General features: G+C 33.9%; 2 protein-coding genes across 2 annotated transcripts; both read left to right on the forward strand.

Annotated features, from left to right (window-relative positions):
* Positions 1-268: 268 nt before the first annotated feature.
* On the forward strand, positions 269-766 carry LOC127082308 (uncharacterized mitochondrial protein AtMg00810-like). The gene has a single exon (XM_051022546.1). It carries the CDS (start codon positions 269-271, stop codon positions 764-766), a length of 498 nt encoding a protein of 165 aa, XP_050878503.1.
* A 5,482-nt stretch (positions 767-6,248) lies between these two features.
* LOC127086835 (uncharacterized) lies at positions 6,249-6,819 on the forward strand. The gene has a single exon (XM_051027650.1). The coding sequence runs from the start codon at positions 6,451-6,453 to the stop codon at positions 6,724-6,726; it is 276 nt and encodes a 91-aa protein (XP_050883607.1). The 5' UTR covers positions 6,249-6,450; the 3' UTR covers positions 6,727-6,819.
* Positions 6,820-14,062: the final 7,243 nt, after the last annotated feature.

A 14,062-nucleotide genomic window follows, 5' to 3' on the forward strand; every position in this document is an offset into this window, starting at 1 on the left:
GAAGTGGCCTCTGATTCATTTAGACGTGAAATCTTCATTTCTGAACGGTCCATTAGAAGAAGAGGTTTATGTGTTACAACCTCCTAGATTTCAGAAAAATAATCAGGAAAGGATGATGTACATATTACACAGAGCTTTGTATGGACTGAAGCAAGCCCCTAGAGCTTGAAATCTGAAAATTGATTCATTTTTCAAAAAATAGAAATTTCATAAATGTGAGATGAAGTATGGTGTTTATGTTCAGCATACTTCTTAAGGAAATATGATTATGGTGTGTCTGTATGTTGATGACATATTTCTAACAGGAAGTTGTGAACATGAGATAGATAAGTTCAAGAAGGAGCTGATGAATGAATTTGAGATGACTAATCTAGGAAATATGGCTTATTTTCTAGGGAAGAATATTATGTACTTTGAGAAATGCATAATTTTACATCAACTGAAATATGAACTTGAGATTCTGAAGAGATTTGAGCTTCTGAATTGTAAAGTTATTGTCACACCTGATGATACAAAACAGAAATTAGATTCTGATTCTGATGGTGATGATGTAGATGCGACAATGTTCAAGCAGTTGGTAGGTTCTCTGAGATGTTTGTGTAATACCATACCTGATATTTGCGATGCAGTTGGAATGGTAAGTAGGTTTATGAGTAAACTGAAGTCTCATTACCAAGTTGCGGTTAGAATTCTGAGGTATATAAAGGGAACTCTGAAGTATGGAGTTTTTTCCCTTTTGGTGTTGAAACTGATTCAGAACTTCTGATTTACTCAAATTCTGATCGGTATGAAGACAGAGTTGTCTGAAGAAGTACTTATGGATACTTGTTTAAGTTTCTGTGAAGTTCTATTTCTTGGTGTTCCAAGAAGTAACCATGTGTTACTTTGTCAAGCTATGAAGCATAATATGTTGTAGGTGATGTGATTGCATGTCAACTTGTGTGGCTTCTGAATTTACTGCAGGATCTGAAGATCAAAGTAAACAAGCCTCTTAAGCTGATGATTGATAACAAGTCTGCAATCAATCTTGCCAAGAACCCAGTGTTGCATGGGAGAAGCAAGCATATCGAGACTAAGTATCACTTTCTAAGGAATTCAGGTTCAGAATAGAGTTCTAGAAGTTATGCACTATAGTACCCATAAGCAGCTAGCAGATGTTCTGACGAAGGCGATCAAGACTGATCAATTTCTCCTCTTGAGGGATGGAATTGGTGTTGTTAGTTTTGGATAAGATGAATATGAATTAAGGGATGATATTAGAATTAATTCATTTTCAGAAACTTATAGACAAAGTTTGTTAGAGGGTATTTTAGTATTTCTACTTAAGTCCCACTTGTATTTAAGAAAATGAGTGGGGTGATCATCATTAATTTCTTTTGCAGTCTATCTAGCAGTGTGTGTGTGTGTGTGTGTGTGCAACCATTTGTAACCGTTTTAGAGTAGTGGAAGTTTGTTATTATTCTCTCTTCTCTTTCTGATTTGTATTGTTCATCTTTATCACCTTGTGCACTAACAAAAATGAGTTATTTGGAGAATCTTAGAAACATTTTTCACTGAGAAACTACTTGTTCTTTATAACAAAATTTGGGATAGATGGAGAAAGTGAATGAAGGTGATTTTTGGATTTCAACATTCCTAGAAATAATATATTTTATGACAAAGTTTTCACTTCACTCAACCAAAAACTGAGGTAAAATGCTATTTAATTTTTAAATAAATATCACATATTCCCTCGATTTCTAATTACAATTGAGGGAAAAAATAATTCAGAACATGCTTGAAATCCCAGTAATAGCCGTTTATATTTTTATTTCTGTAAAAGTTGTGCATTTATTTTTATTTTATTTTTTATATTTAAATTAATGATTTATATTTTCGGTTATACTTAATAATCGAGGGATTAGGTTATCATATTTTACTATAAAAGTACTCATTAATCAAATTTTATCTTAAACCTAACTTATATGTAGTTACTCCAAAGTCTTACGCATCATCCTTTCAGATGGATTGCAAGACAAAAAAAATCTCCAATGTTCTTCAATCTTGAACAAAACTTTTTTTTGGCCCTTGCGATCTATCTCACAAAATGATGTTGATATTGTTGTTGTATTTTTGGAATAACCTTTCTATGTTGCCAATCAAAGAAAATATTAAGAAATTTATTGCTTTCCTCGGTTGAGAATATTGAGAAATTTATTTCTAAACACAACCATCCATTTTTCTTTTATGTTCTCTTTCATGTGAAAGCATTTTCCATGCAAATATTTTCTCAAGATAATGAAATCTCTTTGGAATGGATTGCAAGTAGAGAAAAAAATTCTCTTAGTTGGAACATATAACTTATCAGAAATTTGAAAAATATATGTTGTTCTCCAAGAATTCATTGTCAAAATTTTGATTTGTTTAAACAATGTATTTTGATATTCTGTCTAAACAATTTAAATATCAAAAAAAAAATCCCCCCTCGATTTTTTAAAGAAAATGAGAGGTATGTGATGCTTGGGGTGGAACATATTTTATTGTATTTTTTTATATAAAAAGAAACACATTTTACCTCAATTTTGAGTAATAATTGAGGTAAATTATAAACGTGTTTATTCAGTTTCTTCATCGTTCTTAAACAAATCTTTGTCGTCCATTTAATGACTATCAACACTCAAGACACTATCATTAATGAATCTCGTGAAACCTAAAACCCTCATTATAAAAGCATTATGAATATTAAAAATTGATAATGAAATATTTGACATGAAAACTTTGAAACTTAAAAAGACATTTATTTTATTTGGGAAAAGTTCTCAAGGATGGATTGAAAGAGCGTAAAATCATTTGGGTTCAAGATTTGTATTCTTAAATAATCATATAATTGAATATTTATTTTATTTATATAACTTTTTATTTGTTTTATATCATACATTTGATCTCCCTCTAGATCAATGAAACGAGGATCCCCAACATTTGTTCTTCAGGGACAACGATGACGATGAATCAGATTCAACATTTTTACTTTAATATTTTGTGTAAACAATGTAATATTCTGTGTAAACAATGTAATTGGTAAACAAATTAATTTATTAATATTATGTGTAAATAATGCAATGAATATTTTTAAAAAAAGAATATATCTTTTCCCTCAATTTTGTTATTAAACCGAGAGGTATATGATGTTACTTTGGAAAAATAAAAAGATATTGTTAGGGATCGAACCCATGACCATTTCATCTAACCCCTCGGTTATTCTTAAACTGAGGGGTAAAGTGACAGCTTTTTATGAAACCCTTTGTTACCTTGCCTTTTTAACCGAGGTTAAATCAACTTCACGGCTGAGGTTACATGTCTTTTTTGTAGTAGTGCAAGATGATATGGATAAAGTGGAAATAGGTTTGCAATATATTTACATTGATGCATCAAATGTGCAGATTATTGCACATAAACAATTGAAGAATAAATATTTTAAAATGGCAATCTTCATCCATCGTTGTGTTGATATGGTGCATTTTTAAACGATCGATAATGCAACCTCATTGAAGGAGGTGGAGACATTCTTGAGAAAGGTTGTGTTGGTGATTACAAACTCATAAAAATTTCTTTACAAACCTTGAGATGACAATTCGAGTTATTGCAGAGGGATAACAATGAGAATGTTGTTGAGTATTTCAACAAGATCATAACGGGGTCCAATCAAATGAAGAATTGTGATGAAGATGTTTATAATCAAATCATCATGAACAAGGTGATGCACTCTCTCTCGTATAGATTTTATAATATTGGAATAGAAATTGAATAATTAAAATATTTGTTTGTGAAGAAGATTGAAGAATTGTTGTGTTTCTGGTAAGCATGTGAACAAAGGATGCTGGAAAGAACCAAAGAACACGTGACTGAGAAGACTCAGCAGTTTCAAACATCCAATAAAGGCAGTGATTCAAAGTTGAAGGAAAAATAAGGCACACATGACTTAGGGTGAGAGTGACTATAACTAAAACCTTATATTCTTTGCGACAATAATAAATAATGAACATCGAAGCATATGTGAGTGGTATTTGCACACGGAATATTCAAATCACATGATAAGTCATCGAGAATGGATAATAAACTTTGATGATTTGAGAAAGATGATCTGCTATCACACACGAGTCAAAAATGAGTAATTAAAAATTGTAGTTTTGGGAAGCGACACTCGAGTCGTATCGCAAGGACTCTTGTATTGAATTTTACCAACAGAAAGGAACAATGAGGGGTGTTTAAGTTTCGATTAAGATGATGATAAACAATTAACATAATTTTATGAAGTGGTTAGTCAACTATTTCGGTTTCCGGCTTATCACCGATTTCTACCTCACTAATTCCCTAAGCAGTTTCGATCTCTATTTGATCCCTATAATGAATGACAAGCATAATGGATATAATATTGATTAACACTCCTATTATCCAAGTAAAAAATGGATTAAAGCAATCGCGAATTTCACAAACGTGATTTTCACATACGCAAATTAACGACAAAGCTACGTCAAAAACGATTATAGTTTAGGATGCAATCATACGAAATTAATCAAAACTATTCCACAAAATAATAAATTAAGCAATTGAATTTCAGAGAACGAAATTGAAAGAGAAACGAAATTGAATTTATAAAAGTAAAAACCTCAAAGCTTGATGGAAACACGATTCAGCAGATCAACCATAAGAATTATTTCTTCATCAAATAGCAAAATGCAACCCTAATCTCATGGCAGATACAACCAGTGAAGGTGTTGCATTAGGAGCTCCATCCACTTTCTTGCAGTCTTGAAACCTTAAAATAAGTTTGTCCTCTTTCTTCCTCTCATTTACCATCAGTGAATTGGGAGAGTTTCGTGGTGGCGGTTCTTTCTCAATAGATGATCCATCATCGGTTGAATCCACGGTGAGGAGAGTGGAAGATTTTGAGGCTGGGAAACATGTGGTGTCTTTGGCAGCTAGATCATTTGTCATCATCATCTTCAAGTATGCTCGTTGTAGTAGTTTGTGATTTTGAATCAGAGAGATCTGATATTGGAATTCATATGAATCATAAGTCGATCCTCACACATGTTGTCATTATTCCGTTAAGGAACTAGAAGTTTATAGTGAAGTGATGAAGTAGAGTCTTGGTGTGGTGAAGCAAGACTCTGATACGTGTGACGGATAAATGGTGGACATGCATGGTTAACACTCTAATACATAAGCCAGTCAGTGAGTCTCAAAAAAGTAGAGTAAGTTATGGTTAGAACATATATCAGGTCTCGCGTGAGATACTTTATGTACAAGAGACATTTGGAGATATCTCATGCTTCCTGGTGTAGAATGGGGTGAACGGTTAGATAATATCTAATGATAATAACTATTTGCAGCGTGGATCGAGTACGAGTCTCAAAGTAGTGGGTTCATTATTCCTTCAACACCTTATGACTGAGCCTCTCGTTACTGATGTTGAGGACTGAGGCCGACCCAAAACAAATATCTTATAAAGTCAGGCATTTCCTATTCTCACTTTAGTTGTGATTAATTCCCAATGCAACAAATATAATTTAAATTGAAAAATTGATAATAAGGAAAAATTACACTCACATTTCCTAAAGTTTATTAAAATGACACTGACACCCTCTCTAATTTTTAAGGAAAAATTACACTCACATTTTCTAAGGTTTATTAAAATGACACTGACACCCTCTCTAATTTTAAAATATGAAATATATATATATATATATATATATATATATATATATATATATAATTTTGTAATGACATAAAAAAAATCCTAGTTAAATGTCATTTATACCCACGACTTTTCATTGTTACTAAAATTTAAAGGGATGAGAGTGTCATTTTAATAGACTAAAAAAAATTAATGTATATTTTATAATTAAAGGAGATGTTGAAGCTATTTTAATAAACCTCAGTGTAGTTACACCTAATTAAAATCGAATCCATAAATTTTTTGAAACAAACATGACCTCGACCGCCTTCTAAAATCTTACAAGTTACTCTATTTTTTAATAAATATAAAATAAGTGGATTTTTTCAATAAATCACACCATCATACAATAACAAAAGGAAAGAAAAAAAGGACAAAATAGACTATACAGCTGCACACAACAATTTGGCACATATAAAATGAACATATCTTCATATGTACACGTGCGTGGTCCCAAAAATTGATGGTACATTGAACTTGATTTTGAAGCTTTTTTTACTTATCATAATAACAAAACAAAACCATGGTTTCCACCAAAACCAGTAGCTAGCTACCTCTTTATCATGCCATTGGTTTTTAGAAACCTTATCCCACCCACAATCACTTCTTAGGATATAAAAGAAACCTTAATTCAATTATATCCTCAATCAAAACCAAATCAAGCTAGAGAAACTTCTTATATATTTTCTCATACTAATTAGCAACACTATATAAGCAAGCTTTTAAATTATTTCATGATGAGTTCAACAAACAGAATTTGGACAGTTGCAGCTAGTGTTGGAGTAGTGGAAGCCTTGAAAGACCAAGGTTTATGCAGGTGGAATTATGGTTTAAGATTAGCTCAACATCATGTCAAAAATCATTTGAGATCTTTGTCTCAAGCAAAGAAGCTTTCATCTTCCAATTCTTATGCTATGGTTCCTAATGGATTAAAGGAAAAAGAGGCAAGGCAATCAGAGGAATCCTTGAGGACAGTCATGTACTTAAGTTGTTGGGGTCCTAATAGTTAGAGCCACTAATGTTGTAACATATATTGATATGTAATTTTTTTATAAGCATTGAATGTAAATTTTGATAAATGGAAGTGTTAAGAAAATTCATAATTTTATGTGTTCTTTAACATTGTTTTGATTTTTAATTTCTCTGCTCGATAAAAAATTATCAGACTCAAAGTAGAGGAAGATTTTTATAAATCACATTTGAAGTTTTTTATTTATTAATTTCAGTTAATGTTAATCTCATTTTTTATTATAATACGGTCATTAACCAAACAAAAAAATTTATTTCATATCCTCTCTTAGGTGCCTAGAGAGGTATTAGAAATACAGTAGAAAAACTATGGTTAGGTGTCTAGAGTGGTATTAGGGGTACATTAGAAAAACGATGGTTATTTGGGTTAAAAACGACTTGTTAAGTCGGTTCTTAAGCAGTTTTGTCGAGTACACCTCCGGTAATATGCAACAGAAGCAACATGGAATAAGTTACATGGTGTAATCGGTTACAACTCAAACATAATTGTTTGATAATCGATTACATTCTTGTTGGAACTGATTACAGCAGATATAATAGCGTTTAATGGGGGTGTATACGGGTTGGGTTGGATCGGCTTTGATCTAATTCGTTATCCAACTCGTTCAAACTTCAATGGATTGGGTTCGTCATCCAACCCACAATTTCATTGTCAAAACCGACATGAACCGACTCATTTATTTATTGGTCGAGTTTGTGGATTGTGTTTCAAATAAAAATATTTTTTTTATGATTCTTTTTGTGGGTTTAATTTTTTTAAACACAACTCAATACAATCATATCCATTTATAACACTCAAACTCGATGAAACACATCATATAACATCTATTAAAATTCATAAATATGATATTACACTTGATAATAATATAAAATTGAACAAGACACGTTATTTCCATAAAATATATAAGTTGAAAATGATACAGAAAATATGAAACGAGATTTAATCTTAGAATTACCTAAATTCATTGGTCTATTAATATTATTGGTGGAGAATAATTTTTTTTTGAAAAAATTATAGTTATTAGTGAGATATTAATTTTTTATTTTTATTTTAAATAATAAGAAATTACTAAAGGCACATCAATGAGTTGTGTCAACGGATTGCAAAACTCAAACCCGATACCCAAACCAAAACTATAAGGATTGTGTTTGGTTGGGTTAGGTATACCCGTAAATGAATGAGCTCGGATAATTTATGAGTTGGTTCGGTTTGGGTCAGCGGATTCGTGGGTCAACTCGCATTCATGAGCACCCCTAGCATTCAATAACTGATTATTGCGACAATGTAACTGATTATAATAGTAGTTATTTCTATGTTTGTTTGTTATTTATACCTAACTCAATGCCTCTCTCTCTCTCTCTCTCTCTCTCTCTCTCTCTCTCTCTCCACATTAGAAATCACTACTCTTGTGATTCTCTTGTTCCAATATTTGACATCAAGAGCCTGGTTTGATCCATAGTGTTTGCGAAAATGCTTTCCATCTCCAATGAACATATCTTTGTGAATCTCCCAATCTCGATGCGAAGAATTATGACAAGTGCTGCAAAAAAATAAATGAAGATGTTGTTTGGTTATCAAGATATTCTTGAAGTGATAAAGAACAATATTACTCCACTTGTAGAAGGTGCAAAGGTTTTACAAAGGATTATGCATAAGGAGAAGAAGAGATTACAAGGCATTGTATTTGATTCACCAATGTGTTAATGCAGATAATTTTAAGAAGGTTGGTGATTGCACAACCTTAAAGCAAACTTGGGAAATCTTGGAAAAAATGTATGCAGGAGCTGATAAGGCAAATGTGGTGAGATTACAAACCCACAAAGGCAGTTGAAATTAATTCAAATGGAAGAGAAGGAAACCATTAGTGAATTTATCACGAGAATTTCAAGGTTGGTGAACCAAGTAAAGGCATGTGGAGAAACAATCGTAGAGCAGTATGTTATTGCAAATATATTATGCTCTTTGATGTCAAGATCTAACAATGTAGTAGTTACAATTGAGGAATCGAAGGATCTCGCAACAATGAGTAAGGAGAAGCTACAAAGCTCTCTTGAAGCTCATGAGTAGAGAATGGAGGAAAGAGATGTTGATAAGGAAAATAATGGAGGAAAGAGATGTTGATAAGATAAAGGCGGAGATCTCTTTGCTAGCCCATTTCAATGAAAGAGACAAGAAGGCGAAGGGAAAGTGACACATGAACAAAGGTAGAGGAAACTTTCAGAATTTTGGTGGAAGAGAATCCCAAAATTCCATAAATTCAACATTCCAAAAGGGTGAAAACTGTTGGTGGATCATACATCTCAAGAGATGGAAATGTTAGAGAAAAATGAGGAAGAAAGATAGTTAATAAAAGCATTGTGTAGTGCTATAATTGTCAAAATTTTAGTCATTTTACAAGAGAGTATAGTGTCAACAAGAAAGAACCTCAAGAAGATGAAGCTAGAGTTACAAGATAAAAATATGATGATAAGAACACACTCTTGGTGGTGATCACTGAAGGAGAATGCAGTAGTAGAAGGCTACCGAACAACTATAACAGGTTGCACCAGAGTTCCAGAGAAGGATGTAACAGGTTACCTATATGTTGTAACCGATTACCAACAGATGAAAATGTCATGGTGACTACAAAAGAGGTTGTACACTTTAGCGATCAATGTTATTTGGACTCCTAATCTTCAACGCACATGACGAGAATAAAATATTGGTTTGTTACAATCAATCGTTCTATGAAGAAAAAGTTAAAGTTCGCGAATGATACCACTCTAGCGGAAGAAGTTATCGGTGATGTATCAACCAAGAAAAGGGATGGTTAACATTATTTAATAAAGGATGTGTTGTATATTCCCAGAATCAAGTGTAACTTTCTGAGCATTGAAAAATTACTTGAGAAGGGTTACATGATTCATAAGGAGAACAAGGCGATACACGTTATGACCCTTATGGCTTCAAAAACAACTTTTAAATATTAGTTGAAGGTTATGGAACATAGGTGTCTTGCTGCAAGGCTAGTTGATCGCGACTTTATGAGTCTATTGGGGTATTAACTGCAAGTGCACAGTCTAATCGCGTAGTTTTAAAAGATATCGATCCCACAGGGACTTAATGAATCGATATACCGTTTTTCTAAGGTTACTTCGTAAAGCTAAGGCGGATGATACTTTGATGATTAGGGGGAAAAATAAAACTAAAATCAGATCTAGATTAAATATCAAATAACGCGGATATCGGTATGTAGTTCGTCGTAATTAGGGAATCAAATCTTCGTTGGTTTCTTAGTTTTAAAATAAGTCTTTTCAGTAGACACTATTGATTAAAAGTCTTTTCTCAAACTCTCGCTCTGTTGAATCAGACTATGACTTTATATTAACGTACACTCTCACTATTTAGTTAAATCTAAAATCACTTTTTGAAAACAATAGAATCTATAGAAACTCTTTTTATTAAAATACTAACCGTTTAAACACCCTCGTCTCAAACTCTCGCTCTGTTGACTTAGATTATATGATTAAACTTAAATGCTTAACTCTCGTTCTCACTTTAACCTTTAAAAATACTTTTTGAAAATGATTAGAATTAAATTAACTCTAAAAATTGCTTTCGCCCTGATTTAAAGTTAATGTCCAATTTACACTGTCCAGTTAAAAGCTCAAATCGTCGTTCTATTGATTTTAACTTCTTTATATCTTTTACTCTCGTACAAAAACTTTGGTATTAACTCTGTAAATTGAGACCATAAAAAGAGTGACTATATTTTTAAATAAATTTAAACCAACTCAGTTTTGATTCTTTTATTCCGCTTACTCTACATACCGATATCTAAATTAATTAGCCGGACATGCTAAACAGGCCTAAACAATTATTATGCCTAAATACAGCCATATCAGACAAACAATATTGATAAACAGCAGTACAAAGCATATATAAATTAAAACAATAAATTAATGAACCTGTAAAATTAATAGAAATCTTGGTTGTTCCCTAACTTCGATGCTTGAACACTCCACCACAAACCGGTTGGATTTGTTCTTCACAATCTTCGATCAGACAGAAAAACAAAAACGAAGGAATAAAATACTATGACCTAATGTAAGGTTAGATCCAATAAAAACTACACAATAGTTTCCGGTGTAGAAACTAGTGTGAAAGAAAATAAATTCAATGCTTTGGAAATTAACTAGAAAAGAAAAGGAAATAAAAAATGCTAAGAAAGTAGAATGCTGGAAAATAAATTGCTGTAAAAGCTTGCACGGCGGAAAAGAGAGGAGACAAGGCAGGGCACCACTTAAGGTCTATTTATATTCGTCCATTTAGTAACCGTTTCCCAAAAGTTCCTTCAGTAGGTTTTCTAGCGTGTCAACGAGTCAGAGGAAGAATAGGAGAGAACGTGCTTCTGTTACGCGTCAAAGCCAAAAAAATAGGAGTGGGGGTGTGACGTCCGTCACACCATGTGTTACGCTCGTAACACTAAGCAGAGGGGCGTGACGTGTAACACCCCGAATAAAATAAGAGAATTATTTAAATTAAGTTAATAATATATTTATTAATTTAATTAAATAATTTGAATTATTATTATTATTATTATTATTATTATTATTATTATTTGGAATAATAATTAGTGGAAAATATATAAGTTAGAATAAGGAAAAGGGTTTTCAGTATTGGTAAAGAATTTTCACGTGAAACAGAGAAGCGACTGAAAGGGTGAAAAGTGGAGAAAGGGGCAAAGAGGAAGAACTAGAGAGCAAAGGTTGAAGAAGAGCTTGGAGCTTAGAGATTTTGCCGGATTAACTCAGGTAAGGGGGGTTTATCGTCGTTTGATGGGTATTATAGATTAACATGTCATGGGTAGTAATAGCCGTTGAATTGACCCTAATTGGGATTTTGAATGCTGGAAAAATTTCTTTGGATGAAACTGTGTTTAGGCTGTAATTGAATATGTGTTTGGGTTAGTTGTGAATTTCCGAACGTATAGCTTTTTACGGAATTGGAATCGGAGGTCCGGAAGTCCTCCAACGGCGGAAAATGCGGAGAACTCTGCATTCTGCCTTGTGTTAGCGCAGGAACTGCTGTTTTGTCTGCGTTAACCGGTTAACCCAGGGCGTTAACCGGTTAACACTGTTATATTTTTTGTGGAAATATGTTGTTTTGCCTGCGTTAACCGGTTAACCCAGGGCGTTAACCGGTTAACACTGTTGCGTTTTGCCAGAAAATGAATTTTTGTCCTGCGTTAACCGGTTAACCCAGGGCGTTAACCGGTTAACACTGTTGGAAATTGGAAAAATGATATTTTAATGTTGTGAACATAATTGGTGATTAGCCTATTATCGTTAATTTTGATGAGTAATTTTGTTGGGTTATGTTATGAAGTGTTGATATAAAAATGTTGATAAGTGGTGTTAAAGTTGTTGAAAATACTGAGTTGTAGGCTGGTGAGCCAAAGTTGATTATAAGTTGATTATGTTGAAAACCTGGTTGTGTTGCTATTAGTATTATGTTGTCGGAATTGTAAAGTCGTGTATGCCATGTACATTTCATATGCATTAAGTCGGAGCTTTGCTCACACCACGTTGGCCTGGATTGGCAAAAATCGGAGCTTTGCTCACACCACGTTGGCCTGGATTGGCAAAATTTTAAGTTGAAAGTTGAAGGCTTATGCCTTGATGCCCACTAAAATGGCAATGATTTTAAGTTGGGAGTTTTACTCCGAATGGTACCACATGCATGACGAGTCGAGTCTCATTTGAGTTGCATTTTATGTTGTTATTGAGTTGCATTTTACGTTGTTATTGAGTATGATATTTGAGTTGATGTGCCGTTACTGAATGCAGGATATGATTAGGGTGATTAACGTGTAAATTTACTTAGCATTACATGATGATTTATAATGCTTATTATATCGATTGAGGAACTCACCCTTACAACTATTTTTCAGGTAACGAGCAGTGAGTGAGTAGAAGCTAGTGCCTGGAGTCTAGTGTAGTCTACGTAGTGGGTCGTGCTCTGATAGATGTAACATCGGGACGGGATGTTTTAATTGTTTATTGTTGATTGTTGAACCTTTTTACCTGTAAAACGTTATATGTTTTGAATGGTTGGTTGATTCTATCCGCTGCGAATTTTGCAAAAGTGTTGTTTTGATTAAATAAAGAGCATGACAGTTATTATGGTGTGAAATGTTGTGTGACACCCTTGGTGCATGATTACTCTGATATATATATATATATTTGTTGTTGTTATTAAATATTTGGGGTATTTTCGAAGGGTGTTACATTAGTGGTATCAGAGCAGGTCGGTCTGTCCGGCCAGTTGTCGTGTCGTTACTGTCTAACAATTGTGTATTGTTACCAATCTAACTTTAAGTTGTGTTGTATTGTTAAGTTGAAATGGCTGGAAGGAATGACGCTGCAATGGCTGCCGCAATGCAAGCAATGGCACAAGCTGTGCAGAACTTGCCAAATGCTGGTGGTGATGCTGGATCACGTAGCTTGGCGACTTTTCAAAGAGAGAATCCGCCGGTGTTTAAAGGGAAGCATGATCCAGATGCAGCCTTGGGATGGTTGAAAGAGATTGAGAGAATCTTCCGTGTTATGGATTGCACTCCAGCTCAGAAGGTTCGGTATGGTACTCACATGCTAGCAGTCGAAGCTGATGACTGGTGGCTAGAGACTCACGAGAGGTTGACCGTGGCAGGTGAAGCCATTACTTGGGATGTATTCCGTAGGGAATTTCTGAGAAAGTACTATCCGGAAGATGTCCGTGGTAAGAAGGAAATTGAGTTCCTTGAGCTGAAGCAAGGAAACATGTCTGTCACTGATTATGCTGCGAAATTTGTGGAGCTGTCCAAATTTTATCCTCATTACACTGGTGCTGGTGCTGAATTTTCAAAGTGCATCAAGTTTGAAAATGGACTGCGCTCTGAAATTAAGAAGGCTGTTGGGTATCAGAAGATACGCATTTTTACTGAATTGGTTGATAGCTGCAGGATATTTGAAGAAGACAATAATGCTCATTACAAGATTGTCAGTGACCGCAAAGGCAAGCAACATCAAAATCGTGGCAAGCTGTATGATGCTCCAGCTAGAAAAGGGAAGCAAAGAGCTGCTCCGGATCAGAGGGCTAGTGGGGGAGGTGCTCCTGCTGGTATAGTTTGCTTCAAATGTGGTCAGGCTGGTCATAAGAGTAATGTATGCACTGCTGAAGTAAAGAGATGTTTTCGCTGTGGTAAGATTGGTCATGCAATAGCTGATTGCAAGCACAAGGAAGTGATTTGTTTTAATTGTGGCGAAGAAGGGCATATTGGAAGTCAGTGTCAGAAG

Source organism: Lathyrus oleraceus, chromosome 5 (assembly GCF_024323335.1).
Source record: "Lathyrus oleraceus cultivar Zhongwan6 chromosome 5, CAAS_Psat_ZW6_1.0, whole genome shotgun sequence".
Taxonomy (NCBI): domain Eukaryota; kingdom Viridiplantae; phylum Streptophyta; class Magnoliopsida; order Fabales; family Fabaceae; genus Lathyrus; species Lathyrus oleraceus.

What these genes read in the sequence shown, in the direction of transcription:
- LOC127082308 (XM_051022546.1), top strand. Translation starts at nt 269, where the DNA reads ATGGTGTGTCTGTATGTTGATGACATATTTCTAACAGGAAGTTGTGAA.
- LOC127086835 (XM_051027650.1), top strand. Translation starts at nt 6,451, where the DNA reads ATGATGAGTTCAACAAACAGAATTTGGACAGTTGCAGCTAGTGTTGGA.